The 25,277-nt window shown below is 32.6% G+C and overlaps 1 protein-coding gene across 2 annotated transcripts; it reads left to right on the top strand.

Annotated features, from left to right (window-relative positions):
* The first annotated feature begins 1,223 nt into the window (after positions 1-1,223).
* On the top strand, positions 1,224-23,827 carry LOC139503579 (WD repeat-containing protein 86-like). 2 transcript variants are annotated; one of them, XM_071293379.1, is made up of 4 exons: positions 1,224-2,923; positions 13,654-13,789; positions 17,742-17,845; positions 20,597-23,827. In XM_071293379.1, the coding sequence occupies exons 1-4, from the start codon at positions 2,153-2,155 to the stop codon at positions 20,774-20,776; spliced, it is 1,191 nt and encodes a 396-aa protein (XP_071149480.1). In that variant the 5' UTR covers positions 1,224-2,152; the 3' UTR covers positions 20,777-23,827. The 2 variants fall into 2 exon arrangements, with proteins under 2 accessions (XP_071149480.1, XP_071149479.1); XM_071293378.1 differs by lacking the exon at positions 17,742-17,845 and adding an exon at positions 16,362-16,465 and having other exon boundaries at positions 1,238-2,923.
* The last annotated feature ends 1,450 nt before the right edge of the window (positions 23,828-25,277 follow it).

Below are 25,277 nucleotides of genomic sequence, written 5' to 3'. Positions count from 1 at the left end.
CATAAGTTCTCCAACGATTATTGTCATAGATCCGTGTCTTCCCAATCAATATGTATTAGGCTTTCATACACTTTAGTTTTATATAGTTTAACCTTTGATTTATAATTTTTGTCTAACCTGCGACTTTTGCCGCAGTAAGCTCAACATAGTGATAGTTATCCGGGGGCGGCGTTAGCTAACTTCTTTAAAAGCTTTTAAAAATGTTTTAGAAGATGGAAGACCTGGATGCTTCATACTTTGTATATAGATGCTTCATATTACGAAGTTTCTGTCAGTCACATGTCCAATGTCCTTGACCTCATTGTCATGAACTGACCGTCTGTGTTCTTTTCACTATTCTATTCAATAATTTAAAGATCAAATAGGTTCAATTTGGTCAAGTTCAATAAACAGAATTTCTATGAATAGTATTGACAGTGGCAGTAGAATATGAATACAATTGTTTGGTATCCGGCAATGAGACAGCAATTGAACATGACATCACGACAAAGAAGGGGTCAACATAAGTTTTCCAACGATTATCATCATAGGTCGGTGTCTCCACAATATGTCAAGAGTTTTGTAACCACAACTGTAGAATAACTGATTATAGTTTAAAATAGTGACTGTAGAAAATATAGCCTTTCTTTTATATATTATAATGTGTATGCTCCGTGTTATATGGCATAACTTTTAGTTTTATAAAGTGTAATGTACAGCCTTAAGTTACATATAGTTTAATCTTAGTTAGAGCAGTCTTACTTCGCTTTTAAAATTGTCTCTCGTCTTTAATATGATACCTAGTTTTTTTTTAATAGGACATACGTTGTATGGAACGCCATAGCTGCCTTATATGTACTTATTTCTATATATGCACATACTTTTTCTATATATGCATAGTTCGTTTATTCTATCGTTGTCGAGTTTTCATTATGTTTGCTTTGTCTATGTATTTTCCATGACCAAAATTGGTTTTTGTTTGTTTCGCAAATAAAGATATTGGTATAATAATGTAGAATATAGAAAACATTTTTTGTTACATTCTTTCAATCAAAGTATAATATGGGTGTGTATTCAATCACTGCAAACAAAAATATAAAAATATGCTTAAGAATTGAAGTACATTTTGTATGAAGCGCGGAATGTATTAAGATGTCATATATACCAATATAAGGGATTTATAGATTGGATAATTATTTTTTTCTTAATACGATTATATTTTTAATTCTCGCATTGTCTCCCTTGGATTTTGTAATAAGATTATGCAAAGTCAGCTAATATATAATTATGTCTATATCACGATGATGTTTTCAGATACTAAGACAAACAAAATAAAGCTTATGTTTGGTACGAGTAGGAGAAAATCAATTTAACCTATAATTGCTTCAGTATATAAATATCATTGAATATTGGACATAATCTCCAATTCAACAAAAAGAATGGCGTTCACCTGCTTAGATTGATCTCGTCATTGTTACAACTTCAGCGTCCCGTTCAAACTTTTCATTGTTCTCGTGTCTCCATGGCGACACGCGAGGTAAACAGAAGCTCGTGCAGGTAAAATGGAATCGATCTGACAACATATAATGGTCTAAATAAATAATACGAAGAATAATTCCACAAAACATCAATAAACTTAAATAAAACATTAAATGGCATTTTTTCCTATAGGGAAACATTTTTTTTAACCTTCTACCAGAAGAACCTGATTAGTTCGTAAGTGTCGCAATATTAATTACAGGTAAACATTAATTACAGGTAAATATTAATTGCAGATGACAAGGAAACAAAGGTAACACTATTGATTGGAAACAATTTTATATAAATTAATAATTGATGTTGAATTGTCAATCCTTAACACATGAAACATTTCAGAGTGTTGTGTTTTACATAGTTTCTATCGGACGTCTTATTGTTACAATTCCGAGATACATTGGAACTTTTTATTCATTTTATCACCTGATTCTTCTTGAAATGGCAAAGATGAAACCAACCATAAACATACCGTATTGATGACATTATAACTGTTTGTCAGACCACCGAAGTTAGTCATTCTAAAATTGAAGTCTGGAAAAGAGAAATTGGATATTTGTTACAGTTTTAAAGGAAATAATTCTTTAAATTTTGAAAAGTAGGGTAGTTCATAATAACCAACTCTGACTTGACTGAAAAAATGGGAGGCTGCGGTTCTAAGAACGCAGCTGGTAAAAATAAGAGTTTTTTAATTGAAACTATGGCAGGTCACGAAAAAGGGATAAACTGTATGGCGTTGAGTGAAGATGGGTCTGTTTTAGCCACCGGTAGTGAGGACAAAACTGCTCGACTCTGGAGTACAAAAACTCATAACTGTGAATGTATCGGTATACTACGTGGACATGAAGAATACATTAACTGCATTCTCATTGAGGATTGTTATGTTTTGACCGGAAGTGCAGATAAAACAATCCGGAAGTGGGATGTTAGCACGTGCGAGTGTGTTTTAATCTGTCGAGGACATACTTCGATCATTTACCGTATGATTTGCACAGGAGATTTTATTTTTACAAGTTCATATGATTGTACGGCACGATGCTGGGATTTCGAAAACGGAGAATGTTTAAGAGTTTTTCGCGGTCACAAAAAGTTCGTCTGCCCGCTAATTTTTATCCCCGCAGATGACGATGACGCTGATGGTACATTGGACATGGAAGGAGCAAATGACCTTCTCATTACGGGTTCGGCAGATGCAACTGCGAGAAAATGGAATTTTGAGACCGGCAAATGTTTGACGGTCTTCAAAGGTCATGACCACAGAGAAGGCGCCATAATGTGCATGGCAACAGACAATCTAGGCAGAGTGTTATTTACTGGTAGTGCCGACAAAACGGTTCGAAGCTGGAACTTAGCTAGGGGAGAACAGCTGAAAGTGTTCGAAGGCCACACTGGATCCGTCATTTGTATGCAGGTAATGTTATTTTTCTGGTCAAATTCAAAATAATATTTCAACATTACGCTAATAAGCTTAAAAGTTTTGCGTAATACTGCACGAAGGCCAGATTTTCTTAGTAGAATTCTAGCCATTATTTGGTTCTCGATTTTCTTAGTAGAATTCTAGCCATTATTTGTTTCTCAAAACAATATACATTTTAGCACCAGGAAAACATACTGTATTATACAATACATCATTTTGTGTCCTCGTCAGGTTCACGGTGTTTGACTGAATAACGTTCAGCGGCAAATACTTCATTAATATGCAGTACGATGTTCACCAGCGATGACTATTTAGGAAAAACTGTTATTTGCCCGCCTACGAAAGTAGAAGGACATTCTGTTTTCCAGTATTGCGCGTCCGCCTGTTTGTCATTTCGTCTATCTGTCTTTCCGTCCCGTACTAGGTTAAAGTTTTGTGGTAATATAAATTTGAAACCAGGCATAATCTTTCTCTCTCTCAAAATCCATTTGAATTTGAACAAAAGGACAGCTGTAAGCAATTGTTCTTAACACTAATATAAATATTTCGCGATAACAAAATAATTTTAACTAAATCCAATAAATACATTTGGCACTGAATTAAGTATGATTAATGAAATATTAATAATAAAAAACTACAATACCACAATGAACATATCTAAATTAAAATAAATAAGTAAATAATAATTACAAAAACAGTCAGAGGATATCACAGAGAACAGAAAGCAAACCTACAATGTATAGATAATTGGATATAACGGGCACAACAAAAATAAGCAATCACAAACATTACCTAATAGATAAAGGCAGATGTGGTGTGAGTGCCAATGAGACAACTCTCCATCCAAATAACAATTTAAAAAAGTAAACCATTATAGGTTAAAGTACGGCCTTCAACACGGAGCCTTGGCTCACACCGAACAAAGGTTAAATGTTAAAGGGCCCCAAAATTACTAGTATAAAACCATTCAAACGGGAAAACCAACGGTCTAAACATGTAAAGAATACGAATACGAAACTTCCAGACTCTTAACCTTTTGGGTAGGGTTGATAAAATAGTTTATTCTCATAAAACCATGAAATTTCGGATGAGATAACATATAAAAGAATATATATACATACTTATACAGTCAAATGTAAAAGTTAAAATTGTATAAAGAAATAATTTGTATGCATAAATATGATAAATTATGGTTGCATATGCTTTCGTTCCATCACTTGCGTGAACATATTTATACCGTTGTCCACACCTGCCACATTATTCGCATCTTAAAACTGTCACGTTTCAACGCCGGATTAGGTTTTGTTCATGATTATATTTTGTCTTTTTTAAATGTTATGCCCGATTTACCCGTCCTCAAATTAGCATGACTGCTATTGATAGTTGACTTTGCATACAGTTCTAAAACTATATTTTGTAATCTGGACCTTGTATAGTAAACTAATGCCCTGTTTGGACATGAAGAGAAAAATCATTGTTCAAAGACATTCAGTACGTATACTTAATTGGTTCTTTTGAAAGTAATTTTAAGAGTTTACCAATTTACAACAGTTCTATTTTACACGCAATTAATGTACGTACTGTTTTACCCAGTGGTTTTACCATAATTGCTCTTCACTGTAGGTTCATAATTTGCCATTAAATCAAATCAAATCAAATCAAATATTTTATTAAACAATCAGTCAAAAACACAGTATTTAAAGCAAATTTGTGTAACCGTAAAGTTAATTGCCAACATATTTGTTCAGTATCTCAATATCCGATTTCAAACACAATATGATTGACATTCTTTGTTTAAAATATAGCCTAGAGGTAAAATAAACAATAATGCTTTTACTAAAAATCACAATAAGAGTAAAAGAGACAACTGCATATAAATAAGAATATTCAAACCTGACCGCCACTTTCACAAATAATGGAATATAACACCAAAAAATCCAATATAGAAATTTAAGTAAGTTTTGTTATTAGAAACATCTTTACATTTGCATGTTTTTCGCATGTAACGAAAGTCGCGAAAAGCGACACATAGGGATTGCTTATCCGGCAACGGCGACGGCTGTAGCGGTGGTGTCAACAATTGTTAAGTTGTCTGCATAAGTTAGTTTGATAGGAACTATTTGTGATAGATCATTGATATTTAACAGAAAGTTGCATTACTGTTAGTTCACATCAGTTTGACGACTATTTCGAGGCCCTGTCCTTTAGGTCATGATTCACAGCAATTTTTAATTAACAAGCAATTTTCGATGTTAGTTTTCTGCTTAAGATAATTTGATATGCTATATTAGCTACTTGTAATAGATCAAGTATATACCATGTATGGAGTTGCATTACTATCAGACTGAGTACATATCTGTTTGACTACTATTCTCAAAAGGGAAACATTATAACTATGGGTTCCGAGCTAAAAAAAAAAAGAATAGCTAAAGGATTATTAAGTTTAACATTTGAATAGTTCTAAGAGCGCTATGAATCACCATTTACACGTCCGGTCTCGTGTATTTCTGTTTTGAAGTTTGAACTTTCAAATCAAGTATTATTTCTATGTGATCTCGTCGTTTTAGGAAGCGGCCCTGGCGGAATTAGCGATTCAATGGACGCATGATAATTTTATAGGAAACACTCTTTATGTTGATAATAACTGTTTCTGTTGACAACATAGCATGCGAATGTTGAGCTATAATTGTTGTTTCAGTTGACAGGAAACAATCTAAGAGTTATTATAATTTTGTTTATGGTTGACAACACAAGTTTATAGGAAACTATTCAAAAGTTAAATTGTTGTTATGGTTGAAAACATGGAATTTATAGGAAGCAACGTTACAATTATAACATAGGGTTTATGACATTATCTGTATCTTACACGATGTCTTTGACAGTTTATATGACGATCTTCAGTACAAAGCAATTTTATGTATCCGTAAATTCTATAAAAATCAATTTCTACAACATGTTTTATAGTCCTTCAGAAAAGTTTGCCGAACTATCACGAAGTTCTGAGTTTTAACAGTTTTGATCGCCGAGTTTACGAGATTCGATCCTTACTTGGAAGTTCGTATAAACGTAAGAATGACAATCGTTTCTATAGTGAACTTTTATTGACCAGGTTAATCTTACAATTTTTATTATGATAAATGCCTGCACTCAGTCAGGAATATGGTATTTGTTTCCATACCTTCGTTTTATTATGATAAATGCCTGCACTCAGTCAGGAATATGGTATTTGTTTCCATACCTTCGTTTTATTATGATAAATGCCTGCACTCAGTCAGGAATATGGTATTTGTTTCCATACCTTCGTTTTATTATGATAAATGCCTGCACTCATTCAGGAATATGGTATTTGTTTCCGTACCTTCGTTTTATTATGATAAATGCCTGCACTCAGTCAGGAATATGGTATTTGTTTCCATACCTTCGTTTTATTATGATAAATGCCTGCACTCAGTCAGGAATATGGTATTTGTTTCCATACCTTCGTTTTATTATGATAAATGCCTGCACTCAGTCAGGAATATGGTATTTGTTTCCATACCTTCGTTTTATTATGATAAATGCCTGCACTCAGTCAGGAATATGGTATTTGTTTCCATACCTTCGTTTTATTATGATAAATGCCTGCACTCAGTCAGGAATATGGTATTTGTTTCCATACCTTCGTTTTATTATGATAAATGCCTGCACTCAGTCAGGAATATGGTATTTGTTTCCATACCTTCGTTTTATTATAATAAATGCCTGCACTCAGTCAGGAATATGGTATTTGTTTCCATACCTTCGTTTTATTATGATAAATGCCTGCACTCAGTCAGGAATATGGTATTTGTTTCCATACCTTCGTTTTATTATGATAAATGCCCGCACTAAGTCAGGAATATGGTATTTGTTTCCATACCTTCGTATCTTGATAAACATTATAGTCTAACGTTTAATAGCTTTTATACTTTTCTCACGTTTTGAATTTTATTTTGAGATTTTTGGTAATACTTTTTAAAATATTTTATAATAGGAAAATGTAAACATTTCTCTTGATTCAAAAGTCTCCATTATAGTTCGTCTTCATGTCATACTGTGACATTGGATTTGCTCATTGTTGAAGACCATACGGGGACGTATAGTTGCTAATTTCTGTGTCATTTAGTCTCTTGTTAAGAATTGCCTCCTTTCAATCTTACCACATTTTTTTATTTTATATCTGTTGTTTAGATTCATTTCTGTTTCTTCTTCGATAGAAATATTTTCTTTCAGCCGTCTACAGTAAAAATTTTCACATTTTGAAAAATAGGCGACAGCTCCAAAGTAGCACATTCTCTGTGGTTTCAATGTAGTACACCTTGCTTTTGCAATGCCTAAGGTAAGGAAGGGGTATATTTATATAAAACTTGATTTTGTTGGACTGTACAATTTTTAAATCTTGGAGTTCGAGATTTTTATTATGATTTCTTTGTACTTTACCAATGTTTGGTTACGTTTCTTTTTTTATCTACTTACTGTAAATCTTACAATTTCTGTAAATTTCATTGAACCATTAGTATAGACATGATTTTGATTAGTTATTAATATTTGAGTGTAGATTCTATTAGTTCGTGCACTCGAGTCGACCTTCATGTTAACATGTCTGAGAATCCTCTAGACACTTGCTTATTACATCATGTTCAATAACGTTACATTAAACTCTTTATGGATGTTTAGTCCAGAACGAATTACAAATAAGTAGGGCTGATTTCCACTGTATTTGTTTCACATGCAATGAAACTCAGAACCAAATTGTTAAAACATGCAGAATTAATAGAGATTATAAATAATAATTGAAACTTTGTAGAAAAATTTAATCTTTATCTATACATTTGTTTATAAGAGGATAGATGAAATTGAGAATGGAAATTGGGAATATATTGAAGAGACAAAAACCCGACCAAAGAGAAGATAACAGCTTAAGACCACCAATGGGTCCTCAACGCAGCGAGAAAATTCCGTACCCGGAGATGGGCGTTAGCTGGCCCCTTAATAAAAGTGTACACTAGTTCGATGAAAATGAACGTCACACTAAACTCCAAAACATAAAAGTGGGCTAAAAAAGAAACCAACATACAAGACTAACATAGGCGGCTTCTGATTTGGGACAGGTGCAAAAATGCGTGCCATCTTTTTTTTTATTACTACTGTATAATGATCACGCAATAGCGATAATGTCAGTTTATAAACTGTTAATGTATAAATACACTTTCATATCACGTAAAATGAACCAAATTTTACAACGGTATCATTAAGTCCGAATCATTATCCTGTCGAAAGCGTTAAAACCTAATTACAAAATAAGGAGGCAGTTTACTATTTTAAAAACATATAGGCTTTCGAATGATTCTCTTTCATTATTTTCATTCAAAATTATTCATCTTAAGCTAAATTCAAACATTTTTCAGAATTCGGTTTTTAACTATCTCAATCAAAATGACGTCATTTCCTGTAAATTAGCGTCGATCCTTGAAAGACATTAGTGTTAATGGTGAATCGGCCAATGTTAACGTGATACCTCCATTACTACTACACCAATCTGTTTCCGGTTCTCGCACTGTGGTTAATAATTATTTAAATGACTCAAACAAGCTTTTTATTGATTCAGACGTCAGATTCTATAAAGAGAAACATACAACTTCACCTGCGACAAAACATTATTGATGCCAAACAGATAATCTTGTTGCTATTTTTTTCCATTGATCAGTGGTTTTATGAATAAATAATCATTTTGAATTCAGTTTATGGTTTTCACACAATAGCTTTCGAATTTACTGACGTCATTTCCGTTGTTTTATATCTTTTCGAGTATGAATAATTCCACACATAAAAGTTTCATAAACTAGATTGAAGTTATAAACAATTCCACATATAATAGATTTTATAAGCTTTAACAAAGTTATAAACGGTTCGCGGTACTCTTTAGTTTTCTATGTTGTGTTTTGTGTACTCTTGTTTGACTTTTCTTTTTTTAGCCATGTTGTTGTCAGTTTTGTTTTCGACTTATGAGTATGAAGGTTCCTTTGGTACGTTTCGCCTCTCTTTTACCCAATACAATGATCTTAACAAGTTATAAACAATTTCAAAAAACATTTATTTTCGTGGGTATCAATTTTCGTGGATTTAGGAAAACTTCCATTTTCGTGGATGTTAGGTCAGCATATATTTTTAGGGAACATTTGTAATTCGTTGAACACTTAAAATAGTGATTTCCCTGTACACACGAAATCCATAAAAATTGGTATCCAACGAATGATAATAATCCACCGTAATGGAAATTATAGCTAGAATGAAGTTATATATGTAATAACAATTCCACATATATATCATTGGTTTCGTAAACTGGACTGAAGTTGTCGACAATATGACAAATATTTGAGAGGGTTTCTTTTGAGATTTTAACTGATAGAAATCTTCATCAAAATAAGTTCCATTACTTTTGCTTTTTGCTGTTCATATTATACTGATTTGGTGTCATTGACGGATATCCCATGTCATTTCTTTTCTATTCATTCATGGAATACACGATTTTATAAGATAGAAATTAAATGGTTTCCATTAGAGGGGTGAATTTTCTGCTAGACATTTACATTTCTACCTTAGAGTGGTTACTACTTCTGCTAGAAATTCACTTGTTTCTCTTAGCAGGTTTTATATTCTGCTAGAAGTGTACATATTTCCCTTTAGAGGTGATACTATTCTACTAGACGATCTCCTGTTACCCTTCGAGAAAACTGAACCTTTTAATCGACAATATATTTGTTGAGTTTGGAAGATTCATATTTCAACAGACATTTGGAATTCCAATGAGTACTAATTGTGCACCCCTTCTGACCGACTCGTTTTGTACTCGTATGAAGCAGAATTCATTCAGAACCTTCAAAAAGATAAAAAGATAGAACACCTTGCAAATTTATTTTACTTTCAGATATATTAATAATGTTCTATCACTGAATACCCCATATTTTAGTCAGTACTTGGATCTCGTATGTGCCAGTGCACTTGAAATTAAGTATACGTCTGACTCAAGTAGGACTGCTACATACCTTGATCTTTTCCTCAATATTAAGAAAGATGTACGACTTCATACTAAAATCTATGACAAATGGGATAATTTTAACTTCCCAATTATTTATTTCCCATTTTTTCAGCACACCCTCTGCTCCGTCGCATGGTATTTACATATCTCAATGGATACGTTATGCACGTGCATGTTGACAGTATGCTCCTTACACAGAAAATTCTCCAACAGAGTTATGAGGAGTGTACATTAAAAATGACGTTCTGTAAATTTTATGGACACCATCACGAATTGGTTGATCTATACAAGGTGTCTCTATCTAAACTGACTAATGCAATTAACACCATATCTTAGCTTACGTCATCTGTCCGTAAAGTACTCTTTGTTGGTCTGCAGTTTTGATGTTGTTTTATCTCTAATATTATAGTCTTATAGTTGATGTGTTGTCCTCGGTTTAAGTTTCTAACCCGGATTTGTTTCTCTCAATCGATTTGTGACTTTTGAACTCCGGTATGCTACTGTTGCCTTTATTTTTGCCTATATCAAGTCAGCTTTACCATGTTTATTATCTGATTTTGTATTTAGGTTTGTTTTAAAAAGAAGTTAGTTATTGGTAGTTTGTTGTATTTTTGTATCCTATTATTCTTATGAGGTAATAATGTATTTTTCTACAGCAGGACATATTAAGGCTATTGTAGTTTACCAATGCTGACAAAAAGTAGATAACAGAAAACACTAAACTGTAAGAAAAATTCAAAACGGAAAATCCATAGCCAAAAAGCAAAAAACAAAATCTAAAACACATCAAATGAATGGAAAACAAATGTCATATGCCATAGGGTAAACAAGATCGAAGATCGCAGAAAAATTTCCCGCCAATACTCTTTATTAAAATGGTTCATAACGACGGAAGTTATTTGTAATGATTTATATGCATGAACGTCTTTCGTATCAGTAATATAATACCATTTCCCATTCTCAATTCCGTTCTATTTAGCATCAAAAGACCCAAATCTAGATTTTACACATAATTTGTATGGTAATGATTTCTACAGCTATTATACAATCTCATTTCCCTTCCATAAAAAACCTTGTAATAATAGAAGAAAAGTATGTTATATGTTAATCCCATATCAGAGTGCATATACATTATCATCATTATATATGGACGATATATCATGCATTTAGATTGTGTTAATTAAGTGTGTACATTACTAGTTTATTGAGGCAACAGTAGTTTACAGATATTCAAATCTCCAACATTGATTGAAAAATTGCAAATCCAGGTAAAAATAAACATTCGAGACAATCGTATGTACTCCAGAAAGAGCAGGAACGGTTTACGACACGGTATATGTCAGAGCATATGATTTATGAGAGGTAAAAATAAACATATATTCTTGTTTGTCTGTTTGTTTGTTTCATTTGTAGCCATGGCGATGTCTATCTATTTTTGATCTATCAGTTTGAATGTCCCTCTGGTATGTTTTGCCCCTCTTTTGGGACAATCGTATGAACTCCAGAAAGAGCAAGAACGGTTTTCGACACGGTATATGTCAGAGCATATGATTTGTTAGGGGGAGAAATATTGATATGATTTGTGAGAGGTAAAAATAAACATCTATCCTTGTTTGTCTGTTTGTTTGTTTCATTTGTAACCATGGCGATGTCCATTTATTTTTGATCTATCAGTTTGAATGTCTCTCTGGTTTGTTTTGCCCCTCTTTTGAGACAATCGTATGAACTCCAGAAAGAGCAAGAATGGTTTTCGACACGGTATATGTTAGAGCATATGATTTGTTAGGGGGGAGAAATATTGATAGATTTAATAATAGATGGTTGGTTGATGAACATTTAGGAAACACCAGTTGCAATTCTAATGACCAGATGAGATATTCAGTATGTCTCTTCAGTACCGCTCGAGGCAAACATATTTGGAAATCAAAGAACTTTTAAAAACTTCATAAAGGAAGGTGGACGTATTCACATCAAAAGTATTGATACAGTTCCAAAAATAACTTGAAAATCAAACTAAAAAAATTTATTGTATTTTCATTTCAATGTTTACTATTCTACTGTATTCCGCAACTTGATTTTTTTAGGTTCAAAATCCTGATATGTGTTTTGTCTGTGCTAAGAAATTTGATTGTTTTCTTCTCCTTCTCTCTCGCGCGTTAAGACGGGGTTGTCTTAGGATTTCCTACTCATAAAATCTTTCAAACCGTTCATAGATTTTATATTATACTTGACCCCTTCACATCCCTGTAGTTGTAAACATTTACTGAACGATAGAATAACTAAATAAATAAACTTATTATACAATATTTACTCAGCGCTATGAAATGAAATATAGCATTTATTTAATAGTTATCGAATTCGATACACCAATTTATTTTGAGAAGACATGAAATTGATAATAAATATCATTGATAGTAACATGATTACGCATGTGTAAATATTTCCTTCGATACCGCCCCCTGGGTGTCGTAAGTGTTTCGGAAAACCGCCCCCCTGGGTGTCGTAATTGTTTCGGGATACCGTCCCCTGGTTGTCGTAAGTGTTTCGGGATACCGTCCCTCTGGGTGTCGTAAGTGTTTCGGATTTCTTTGTTAATTATTTATCAACGTAATTACAAATGTCAACCGATATAATGGTCTAAATTGTTTCTTTTGTTTTAATATCTTAGTTTAAATGACACGACATAGTCTAAATAGTTTGTTTTGTTTTAAAATCTTAGTTATTCATGTTATTTCCAAGTACGTATTTGTTTTGTCAATGTAAATAAAGGCAACTGTAGTTTATCGCTGTTCTAAATTTATAAATCGGTTGAGAGAAAAAAATACGAGTTACTAACTAATACCGAGGGAATCGCATTAACTATGAGAGGAAAACAACGGAACAAAAAAAACCCCGCTGAAGTGCAACAAAATCAAACGCCGACATTCGTAGATACGGACTTCTCAATTCTATAATCTAGTAAAATGAGTTAATAGTTATCAAAGGTACTAGGCATATAATTTAATACGCCAGACGTGCGTTTGGTCTACATAAGACTAACATTGGCTAAGAAAAAGCATATAGCGTTTAGTCTACATATGAATAACATTGGCTAAGAAAAAGCATATACATATTTTTAAGGGGCCAGCTGGAGGACGCCTCCGGGAGCGGGAGTTTCTCGCTACATTGCAGACCCATTGGTGGCATTCGGCTGTTGTCTGCTCTGTGGTCGGGTTGTTGTCGTTTTGACACATTACCCATTTTCCTTCTCAATTTGAGTATTTCTTTCATTCCTATTTGTAATCAAAATCCTCGCAATGTTTTCTTTATAACGTTAACAATATAAATAAAGACGTTTTAGAAATAAACCAGTCGAGGTAACAAACACAAATTTGGGGAATGACACTAAACACAAAGACGACGCGAAACAGGGTAATTGACAAGGTAACAGTGATAATTAATTGCTTAGTTATGTATATTTTGCTCCATTATGCCTTTCATATAGTGTTAGTTGTGACTGTTGATTTTCCATGTACACTAAGTCCTTGATCTGTCTTTCTTCAACGTTTGTATATTGACCTATAGGTACTTCATGTTTTTTTTGCCATACATATTTGAATGCTTATTTTTTTTTCGTAATTTTAAAGTCTGTTAAGATAAATCGTTGATGTTCATTGTACTTTTTCAGGTCATAAATAAAATAATGTACACGGGAAGTGCAGACCATACGGCACGTGCATGGGTAACAGAGTTTGGAGATTGTACGAGAGTTTATAAAGGTCATAAACATTCGGTGGCAGTCGTCAAGTTTCGAGACGGATTATGTAAGTTTAAAATATTTTGTTTTGTATTGGTTATACATTTTATTTCTTTTAAGTTAACACAACTCACACGTCTAATGTGATATCATGATCGTTTGTATATAAGATCCCTGTGTGAATGGAAGGGAATGGGACCATAACATGACGTGGTGTGTTTTGAGAGGAAACGTGTCTATAGATACTTTTACGACAACAGATTTATGTACATTGATATATGATTTTCCAATGAGCTCCCACATACAAATATATAACAGAACATAATACATTTTGATATTTCTATATTTCACTATTTGTTCTTAATCAAGAAACTAAAGATCAAATTAAATCTGTATGCCAACATTATGAATAGATATATCCTTAAATTTAATACTGTAGTAAATTATGTACTCTCAGTTGGAATATTAGTTTCCAATTTCCTGAATTGATGAAACTTCGATACTATCGAGGGTAAAAGCTTTGTATCATAATGTTAAAGACTCATATAGCATTGATAAGCATTGATGGTTAAAAAGTTTAACCTAGCCTTGGCACTTGGAGATAATCGAAGGTCACCGAAAGACATTTGAAGCTAAAACTCTGTTATGTAAATGTATAAAGGTTATTTTTAATGTTTATTTTTGATTTCGGACCAAGAATAATTCTTATGTTAAAATCCTTGAGTTATTTAAATAGAGAAACAATATTGATGAAGGCATGATTACGATGTGGAATGATAAGTAAAAGTATTATAGGTTACTTACATCTGCGTCATTTTGTCTTATGTGGAGAGTTGTCATATTGGCAATCTTACCACATCTTTCTACTTTTATATGACCAGATAAGGAAAAAAGGTAGCAGTAGTAAACCGCTGTTCAATGGTCATAAATCTTTTAAGCGAACAAAATCTTAGTTACTAACTAAAACCGATGGAAACACATAAACTATAGGAGGAAAATAACTGAACAACAGAACACTTACTTACAGAAACAAATACAAACGCCAAAATACATAGAAACGGCCTATACGATAACAACTTCCATAATCCTAATTACGTACAGGATATTCTGAAAAATGGTTGGTTGACCCAGCAGACGATGAACTAGTAGGAGGAAATAAATAAATATCATCTAAATTTGAAAATAAATGGAACCAGACCAGGTCTAAATTGAACAAAACCTATTTTTCCAAGGTTTTGACAAACACATCTCGACTAACCCGTTGTTTAGTTTTAACACAGCAACACTTATCACATACATATTTTAGTCTTATCAGGATTTTATAGATTATATTTTATAACCAATGATTGCTTTGTACCAAAGATCGTAATTATCGCAGTCTTGTATATTCCAATATTTAATACCAATAATCGTGTCATATTTAAATCATTAAAACTATTTCCATTAAAATATTGACATACATTGTATACAATAGGTTGTTGCTAGAAACGGCTGTCAATAAATATTAATTCCCTGTTGTCAAAATATTACTGTTTAGAATGAAATATATTATTTTATTCAAGTTTTAAACCAATATCATCAGGTTTCAAGTTATTCCTTATTTTCCCATTTTTTTGTAGTCTATTTTGTAGTCTATGATGAAGACATAATTTTTCAATCAGTTTACTTGAGGTCTGGAGCTGGCATGTCAGTTAACTGCCAGTAGTCTGTTGATATTTATGTATTATTGTCATTCTATTTATTTTCTTTTGTTACATTTTTTGACATCGGACTCGGGCTTCTCTTGAACTGAATTTAAATGTGCGTATTGTTATGCGTTTACTTTTCTACATTGGCTAGAGGTTTAGGGGGAGGGTTGAGATCTCATACACATGTTTAACCCCACCGCATTTTTGCGCCTGTCCCTAGTCAGGAGCCTCTGGTCTTTGTTAGTCGTGTATGATTTTTTATTTTAGTTTCTTGTGTATAATTCGGAGTTTAGTATGACGTCCATTATCACTGTACTAGTATACATATGTTTAAGGGGCCAGCTGAAGAACGCCTCCGTGTGCAGGAGTTTCTTGCTACATTGAAGACCCATTTGTGGCCTTCGGCTGTTGTCTACTCTATGGTCAGGTTGTTGTCGCTTTGACACATTCCCTTTTTCCTTTCTAAATTTTAAATAAGTAAAAGAATTCATATAACCGTCAGGATTTATTAGATGCGCCTGATCCCCCGTCACATTTTCGGTGAAGTACTTGTTGCCCAGTCATAAGTTTTCTATGTAATGGAGGTTATTGTCCTCCCACCGTTTTATTCGTGGCCATGACATTGTCTGTTTTTATTGAACCTATGATATTCAAATACCCCTTTGGTATCTCCTTCACTTTTGTTTAGCCACCAAGTTCTATCAAACATCGTTTATATATTACTGCTTATATACTGTGATTATCTTATAAATAGTCATTTTCATTTCCATTATCAATTTTATTTTCGACCATTTGCCTTATTGTAGCATTATCATTGATGTGAATAATACACCGATATGTACTCTAATAAGCATGAATTTTATTTCAGTGACACAATTTTCAGTGTTTTTTTCATATTTTATGTTTTAGTATCACGAAGTGTAATATGATATGCATAATTTCACGTTGTAGTATACACTGCATGCGGCGATGGCATAGCAAGAACTTTTGATGCTAAATCAGGAGCTCTTAAAAGAGAGTTCAAAGGGCACGAGAAGGCGATATATGCTATTCAGGTTAAGAAAATCACATAATTTCCATAGATGTGCGCTATGCCTATTTTTATGCTACATTCTTTTGTGCTTATGTTTATTATGTTGTAGAAATTTTCTTATACAACCTTAATATGTATTGAAAACACAAAACAGTTTTAGAGGAGGCACAATTAAGTCGTTTCGTACTTAGTAATATTAAGTGATAAATCTTTATACTTATTTTTGTTTTGTGTAATCAAACATATTGTAGGTGTAGAGGCTATATTCTAAGTGTCTCTACCTTCTCTAAATATATATGTATACCACAAAATTCAGAATATACATGTACAAGGAAAATCACCACTATTGTCATATACTCCATTCATTTGATATTTCTATGTGTTATAGTTATTTTTCATCCTAATTTGATTGATATAAAGACTTACATTATGCATTTCTTTATATGCCTTTTTTCTGCCGAAATGAACTATAAGTATAAAAGATATTTCTATCGAACTTTGGAATCTTCTTATGGCTGTTCATTTGATCAATCAAATGTAACAACTCAACTTTTAAGCTGAAATAATATGTCAATTGTTCAAAGTTTAATTCGTTTCTATTCACAACAAAAGCGATCTTTTGTTACAGTGACTTGACTGTTAGTGTCGCTATCAGACTATTGCAACTCATTCAAAAATCAAGTTGAACAGTTTGGTTTAAAAAAAACAAATTGCAATTCGGTCAAATTTTTGAATGAGTTGCAATAGTCTGATAGCGACACTAACAGTCAAGTCACAGTAAACAAACAAATCACAACAACAATTAGGGTTTTGTCATTTTCTTTTTAACTTGTGACGGTTAAAGGTCCAGTGTACACATTTTGTCAATCTCTTTGTCCAAAATTGTAATTCAGGACGGTTAGAAATCAAACATACATACTTTATGCAGCTTATATCTTAACATATTATTGCTTTATAGTTCAGGGACGATTAGATGGTTGACATAAAACATTTTCATGATCTACGTAGCTGTGTTTGCACAAGCACCCTTCAAAATGTTTCATTAAAATGTTTTGAACGTAAATAGGCACCTTCTTTCATTTGAACTTTAGACATCTATTTCATACTATATAGCATGATTGTTTAATGAATTGATGAATACTAGTTAATAGTTATCAAAGGTACCAAGATTATAACATACTCCTGGCATTCAAAGAGTATTTTAAATGCATCAGTTTATATATGTTATTATTTCATAAACCAATCAAAATCCGTTATTCTTATATAAAGTGTAATATATGTTATTATTTCATATATAGTGTTCACCGCTAGTGGTGATAACACGGCAAGGTGCTTCGATCCTAAATCTGGTGCTCTGAGAAAGACGTTTGATAGTCACCATTTTTGTGTAACATCCATTGAGGTAAAGGGATTCGAAGCATGGACTTGATTCATTATTGGATGCATGCCTCGAAACGTAGCATGAACAAATATCAATCGAACGTACATAAATCTCACACCAAATGTATCCTTATGTAATTAAATAGTGTAAGAGTAAAATCACAATATTTACTAGGCATGAATACACATTAATAATTAATTAGTATTTACTAGGCATGGACACACATTAACAATTAATTAGTATTTACTAGACAGAGTAGTTGCATGTGACATGTATTAATGTTTCAAATATACATGAAAAGGGATCTGAATGCAAGTTAACACAACATGAATTATTCCGCATTTAACGACAAACAAACAGTAATAACACGGCACTGATGACAATTTGCAGGCAATGTTTTGTCTGATAAACAAACCAATAGAAAATTAGAAACTGATTTGTTTCACTCTACTACATTTAAGTTAACATATTCTTCTTTGAGTCAGGAGTATAATCAAGACAATGGTTGACAATCTGTGGCCGAAAATGCATTCTGGCTAACATTTCTCTACGTGTAGTGTAGCCTTAGAAAAGCATTGACATAGTCAGTTTAAAAAGATGGTTCGTGTCTTGACCAACCAAAAAATATATTGGTTTTTAACACCATTAGGGTCTTCTCAGCAGTTTACAAATGCTGAGATCCTACAAATCAATTAAGGATGTTTGCTTGTCATGTTTTGGAATTTTTGTCAGATTTTCGGAATCCTCTGGTTTTATTCTTTTGAATGCCTTAAATAGAATTACCCATTGACCCCAATTTACCTTTTTATAAATCTTTTACATGTTTTATTATAAGCCATCTGTAAAAGTCTTATAAAATCTTTGTTATTTTTATGCCCCACCTACGATAGTAGAGGTGCATTATGTTTTCTGGTCTGTGCGTCCGTTCGTCCGTCTGTTCGTTCGTCCGTCCGTCTGTCCGTCCGTCCGTCCGTTCCTTCGTCCGTCTGTCCCGCTTCAGGTTAAAGTTTTTGGTCAAGGTATTTTTTGATGAAGTTGAAGTCCAATCAACTTGAAACTTAGTATACATATTCCCTTTGATAAGATCATTCTAATTTTAATGCCAAATTAGAGAATTTATTCCAATTTCACGGTCCACTAAAAATAGAAAATGATAGTGCGAATGGGGCATCCGTGTACTGTGGACACATTCTTGTTTAATAGGTTTTGAGAACTTAAACCTGTCAATGATAAAACTATGAAAAATCAAGAGAGAACATTTTCCCTATAATATTTTGGCTATTACCTCGAAAACAAGCAAATTGACATATATTTATGTTTGGCTCTTTTAATTCCTTTGTTAATCCCCTATCAATATATACTAGTGAACTGAATTTTAATGTACGTATTGTTATGCTTTTAATTTTCTACATTGGCTAGAGGTATAGGGGAGGGTTGAGATCTCATAAACATGTTTGAACCTGCCGCAATTTTGCGCCTGTCCCTAGTCAGGAGCCTGTGGTCTTTGTTAGTCTTGTATGATTTTCAATTTTAGTTTCTTGTGTTTAATTCGGAGTTTAGAATGACGTCCATTATCACTGTACTAGTAAACATATTTTTGAGGGGCCAGCTGAAGGACGCCTACGAAAGCGGAAATTTCTCGCTACATTGAAGACCCATTGGTGGCCTTCGGCTGATGTCTGCTCTATGGTCGGGTTGTTTTCGCTTTGACACATTCCCAATTTCCTTTTCAATTCTAGTGTTATGAAAAGCTTGTTATTATGAAACTGAGTAGAGAACCTCCTTAAGAAGAGACAGGTCATGGTATCAATTAAAAACAGAGGGAAAGCTCGTGAACTCACACAAGTGCGACACATGCTGCGTTACGGACGAACCTAAAATTGATGTTACAGATAAACTTAAAATTACTCTCAGGAAAGATCACATATTGCGACTTCAGGACTTCTGGATATTGTTTTGTCACAACGTCAAGGCATCTCATTCTCATAATGCTCTCTGTCAGCTAACATTTGACAATATTTTGCTTTTCTTTCTGAAACCTTCCTTGTTAGATAATAGTCGTTTATGCCTATATCCTGTTGCATGTGACATTTTATATTGTAATTAATCAAACTGTAATGCACTCCATTGTACCCAGTAACTTTATGTTGTAATCAGATGTTATCTACATGCAATCCTATAATCAATTAATAACAAACAAAGTTCTAATGTCAAATCTAATAAATATTAATATTAAGTAATAAGCCAACGAGTGCATTCTGATGAATTTAATTTTAATATCTTAATATCTTTATTGAAAGGACAATTTTAATGGAAAAAAATAATAAACCAATTCGTCTATATTTAATATTTAACATTTGAAATTGAGCGTGACTTATTTTTCATATTACGTTTTGACGTCATCAATTATATATTTTGTATCGTTCTTTATACTAGACTTTTCAAAAATACGAACTATGTTTAATGGAGGATTTGAACTAATTCCAGTTTTCGTTCTTATCAATTATGTTTTTAAAATTGAAATGAATTTCAAATTGATATACTAGACAGGGTATTGAATTGTCAACCAACGAAACTGGAAGTCACATGTTAGGTTAAAGGATATAATTATGAAAATTACTGAAATATGCTAAGCTATAGAACATTTAAATGATGAAACTGACTGTTAGATCATGCTAGCTACATGTATATATAAATATTTTTATCATTGAATATGTATTAAGTCTTTAGACACCATAAACAAAATCTAATGTTTACTAATAACATTTGTAGATAGTAGATGGTAAGCTGTTTACTGGATCCTTTGACGGGACAATGAAAGTTTGGGATACAACTGGGATTATCGATGATACTACGTTTGGAAAGGACGACAAGGAAAAGGAGAAACAAAAACAACAACAGCTAGATAAAAACCAGAATGGTATTGAAAATGGCAAGATCATGATTGACTAGTTACGATGGTTATCTCCGAAACAGTGACTCTTTATTGCGTCATACGGAGTCAGTATTCGAACTAATTTTGCTGACGTTGTTGAATTTCTGTTCTACAATGTTTTTTGGTATGATATGGATATATAAACTTACTATGTTGACCACCGGGGTTAAAGAACTATTCTGGTATTTTTTTACATCATATTTCGTTTTATTGCCACTGAAACGTATAAGTTTGTATAAATTGTAACTGTTTAACAATACTGTATCTTTCTTCGTCAATTCTAGGATATGCTGTTAGATTTCAAAATCACAATACCAAATTTGGAGAAAAAAGAATAGTCATAGTCTTATATCTAAACATTAACACTTTAAAATTTATTTCTGGTTTTTATTCTGAACATCTGGGTCTTTTTATTATCAGAACTATAAATTGTTTGTTTTAAATCAAATTGTGAAATAAAATTGAAGGTTAAGTTGCTGATTTTTAAACACCTATTTCAAATATTTTGTACAAAAATTATCCTCTTGTCATCGTTGAAACTGTATCCACAATGAAGGAAAAGAAGATATCATGCAGCCAGTATTCTATAATACTGATGTTCTCTGTATGAATATACCTGTGACATTTTATAAAACACCTTTAAGTTATACTTTAAAATCGAATCAGAATTGTATTTGTCAAAGTGTATATTTATTATCACAAGGATACAAATGAGGTCGGACCAATAAATATTTTGAAAGATAGTTCATAGAACTTCCTCCTACAAAATAATAATGCATTTTTATATATGAAAACATAAAATTCACAAGAACGTGAACAATAGCTAGTGCGCATGTGTCAATACAATTATTTTATTACAAAAATAGTATATACTGAATTCATGCTGACAATAACAAATATGATTATAATGAGTAATGATAATATCCGAAAGCATTGTCGTGATCGCATAACTATCTTCATGAAATCCTAGGATAATGATAATTTCACTAAAATCCTAGTCTGATGTGAGGATTCCACTAAAATCCTAGTCTGATGTGACGATTTCACTAAAATCCTAGTCTAATGTGATATTTTCACTACTGCTGATGTATGAAATTGCCCGTCCATTTTTGATACTTTGTGTAGTATATATAAAATGTTATTTTTGTATTTGTAGAACTATTTGTTGTGTAACATTATCATGGATATACTCATGTACATATTGTACTTGTAACTTATTACTGTAAATAATTCAACGAACAAAAAACAAATATTTCTGAGAAACAAAATCCATCCATGAGGCTGGGTTGTTTTGAGTCGCACATGTTAAGGATCTTCGTGTTGAACGATTTGATATTTTTGAACCGCACGTGTTATGGATCATCGTGTAGAATAATTTGACGTTTTTGAGCAGCAAATGTTAAGGATCCTTCTATAGAACGATTTGACATAAGCAATACTTCAATAGTGCTTCAAAATCATTAAAAGAGGGGAAATATGATACTATAATGTCCTTTTATATAATGACAAATCGTCATTTGCAACAACAATTATTCTATTTTGACTGCATCGTCACAATATGTAACATCATTGTCTTGATATGTAACAACATTGTCCTAGAATTTAACAACATTGTCCTAATATGTAACAACATTGTCCTAATATGTAACAACATTGTCCTAATATATAACAACATTGTCCTTATATGTAACAACATTGTCCTAATATATGTAACAACATTGTCCTAATATATACATATCGTCATTATTAACAATATAAAATAAGTAAATGTGGTAATGCTTCTACTGGGACTGTGCTGTCAGATTTCTAACTATATTGTCCCGAGTTATTACGTCAAATTATTAATTTGTTGGTACATTTCTTCTTTTGTAAATATTTTTCATTATTTTTAACTGCATTATCATCATCTGTCAACATTGTCACCATATCAACTATTCTGTCAACCTACTATGAAAGAAGAGTGTCGCCCTTCTGAATACATTTGGACGCCGTACCAAACACCTTAACTTATTTCAACATGTTCAATGTATCATTTAGAATTATTACATTGATTTTTTTTTATCGTCGAATAGGTCGACATCTTTTTAAAATGTGTATAGAAATATCAAACTATATGTGTAGTTACTATGACCATTGCTACTTAATCATATCTGAATCTAGTTGAATAGATAAAAGATGTGACATGAGTGCCAATGAGACAACTCCTGTCCAAGTCACAATTTGTAAAAGGAAAGCCATTATAGGTCAATGTATGGCCTTTAACACGGCTCCTTGGCTCACATCGAGCAGCAAGCTACAACATGTACAAAGAGTCCCCAAAATCACTTAGTGTAAAACCATTTAGTGTAAAACCATTCATATAAATTAGACAAATAACAATACAAGAAACTTAATAGTTTAAAGTTTATTATTTTATTAAGAAAAATGGAAAGAGGAACCGCGATAACAACTTGATAAGGTAAAGTTTTGATTTATTTTTCAAATATTTGTACAATTGTTGAATTATTATTCCAAAAACAAAAAACATCAAGCGTAGACCATTGTGCGCGGCTACTATTCACTTTAACACGGCTGCACTTTTGGGGGGAAATTTTGAGAAAACCCACAACTGTGTGTGGGGTTTCACTTGAACATGTAGATACATTTGAGTAAATATTTGTGTCAACTACAATGGATTTATGCACTGTATAAATATGTTTTGTTCTACGATTGTGCGTGACATTTCTTCTTGCGTTGAAATATTTGATAATAAGGGGACGACCATTTAATTTTCTAGATGGCCAGAGTTTTAAAAAAAATATCTTTGTCTTGTAAAAAAAACAACTTTGAAAATGAATATTCTGCTACACAAAATGCAGAAAAAAAGTTGAACAAAAATGAAAATGAGTTTCAGGGAAACAAAAATTTTCAACCGTAACAAAAGATTCAACACGATAATGATAAATCCAGAAACAATCTCCAAAGAATATCAAATGGTCGCTCCCCACTTCGGTTAAGAGTTGTAAACTTACTGATGTCTTTCTTGTTGTTAAAACATATCTATTTTGAATATTAAATGTTTTGTTTCATTGGTTTTCTTACATTTTGTAGCTTCTTCAAAGAAAACAGAGGTCGTCCATAAGTCACACCACACATAAAATTATACAGAAGGAGTAATAAAAACACGTAGAGCAGCACAAACCAGCATAAAACCAATAAAAGCTCAATAAATGTATGGCTAATATATAAAACAACAAAGTTCAGATAAAACGAAGACTGTCACTTATGTCAAACGAAAAATAACGGTGTTTTTATAAAACTGGAAATATCTAATGTCGGCATAGCTGTTTTTTTAAAGTGATTAAGATGCTAAAGCAATGTGGAATGCTGTTCCACATTTTTGACGTTTTTGTTTGCTCGTACATTGTTCATACATTGCTTATACATTGATATCAATATAACGAAATTCTATGCAAATGTCATACATTCGTGCGAAGCACTGTTTGTAATTCATGGAATTTTATTATGGTGTTTTTGTGTACTGTTCTAAATTAATTAAGGTATTCGTTGTTATTCTCTGATTCACATGAATTGTTGTTTGGTTTTTGTTGCACTTCAGTGTTTCTATTGTTCCTTTGTTTTCCTCTTAAAGTTGATGTGCTTCCCTCGGTTTGAGTTTGTAACCCGGGTTTGTTTGCTCTCAATCGATTGATGAATTTTGAACAGCTGTATAATAATGTTGGTTTTATTGTCTCGCCATGACGGAGTCAAAAAGCGAGACATAGGTATGCTGTTTCCGGCGTCGGCGACGGCGGCGGCGGCGGCGTCAACAATGTATTAGTTTGTGATTACGTCTAGTTTATGGTGAACCACAAGTGGTAAGTCAATCATATTTGGTATGCAGTTGTATAATCATTGGCACATCTCCTTTCCATGGAGATTATATTGCCCTGCTTCCTCAGTCATGGTCTATTGACTTCCAAACTTTTGCTTATTTTACATGTATTAGTTTGTGATTAGGTCAGTTTATTTGGAACCACAAGTGGTAGGTCAATGATATTTGGTATGCAGTTGAGTAGGCATCGGCATACCTCATTTTCATGGAGATAATTTAGCTCCGCCCCCTTAGTCAGGGTCTATTGACTTGTTTATATAGCCATGTAACTCTGTCATGGTTAATTGACTTTGAATATTTTCATAACTTAAAGTATTGCTATTTTGATTTTAACACTTCCATAATCAAAATTACAAAAAGGCGAGACATATCTCTGTGATAACAGTTTATTTAGCATACATGTGGCAGGCTTAGGTTCAAGAGCTATAAAAGAAGATTTCATCCACTTTTTTCTACATAAGGAAATGCCTGTATCAGAACCATGACAATTGTTTTTCCTTTATTTGATGTGTTTACGAATTCGATTTTGCAATTTGGAAAGGAACTTTCAGTTTTGAATTTTCATTGGAGTTTCGAATATTTGTTATTCTACCTTTTTTCGAACCAAATACAATAATACAATAATATCATTTCGAAACTCCATG

Source organism: Mytilus edulis, chromosome 14, assembly GCF_963676685.1.
Source record: "Mytilus edulis chromosome 14, xbMytEdul2.2, whole genome shotgun sequence".
Classification (NCBI taxonomy): domain Eukaryota; kingdom Metazoa; phylum Mollusca; class Bivalvia; order Mytilida; family Mytilidae; genus Mytilus; species Mytilus edulis.
Note: the sequence above shows the minus strand (reverse complement) of the source record. Positions and strands in the feature narration are given on the sequence as shown.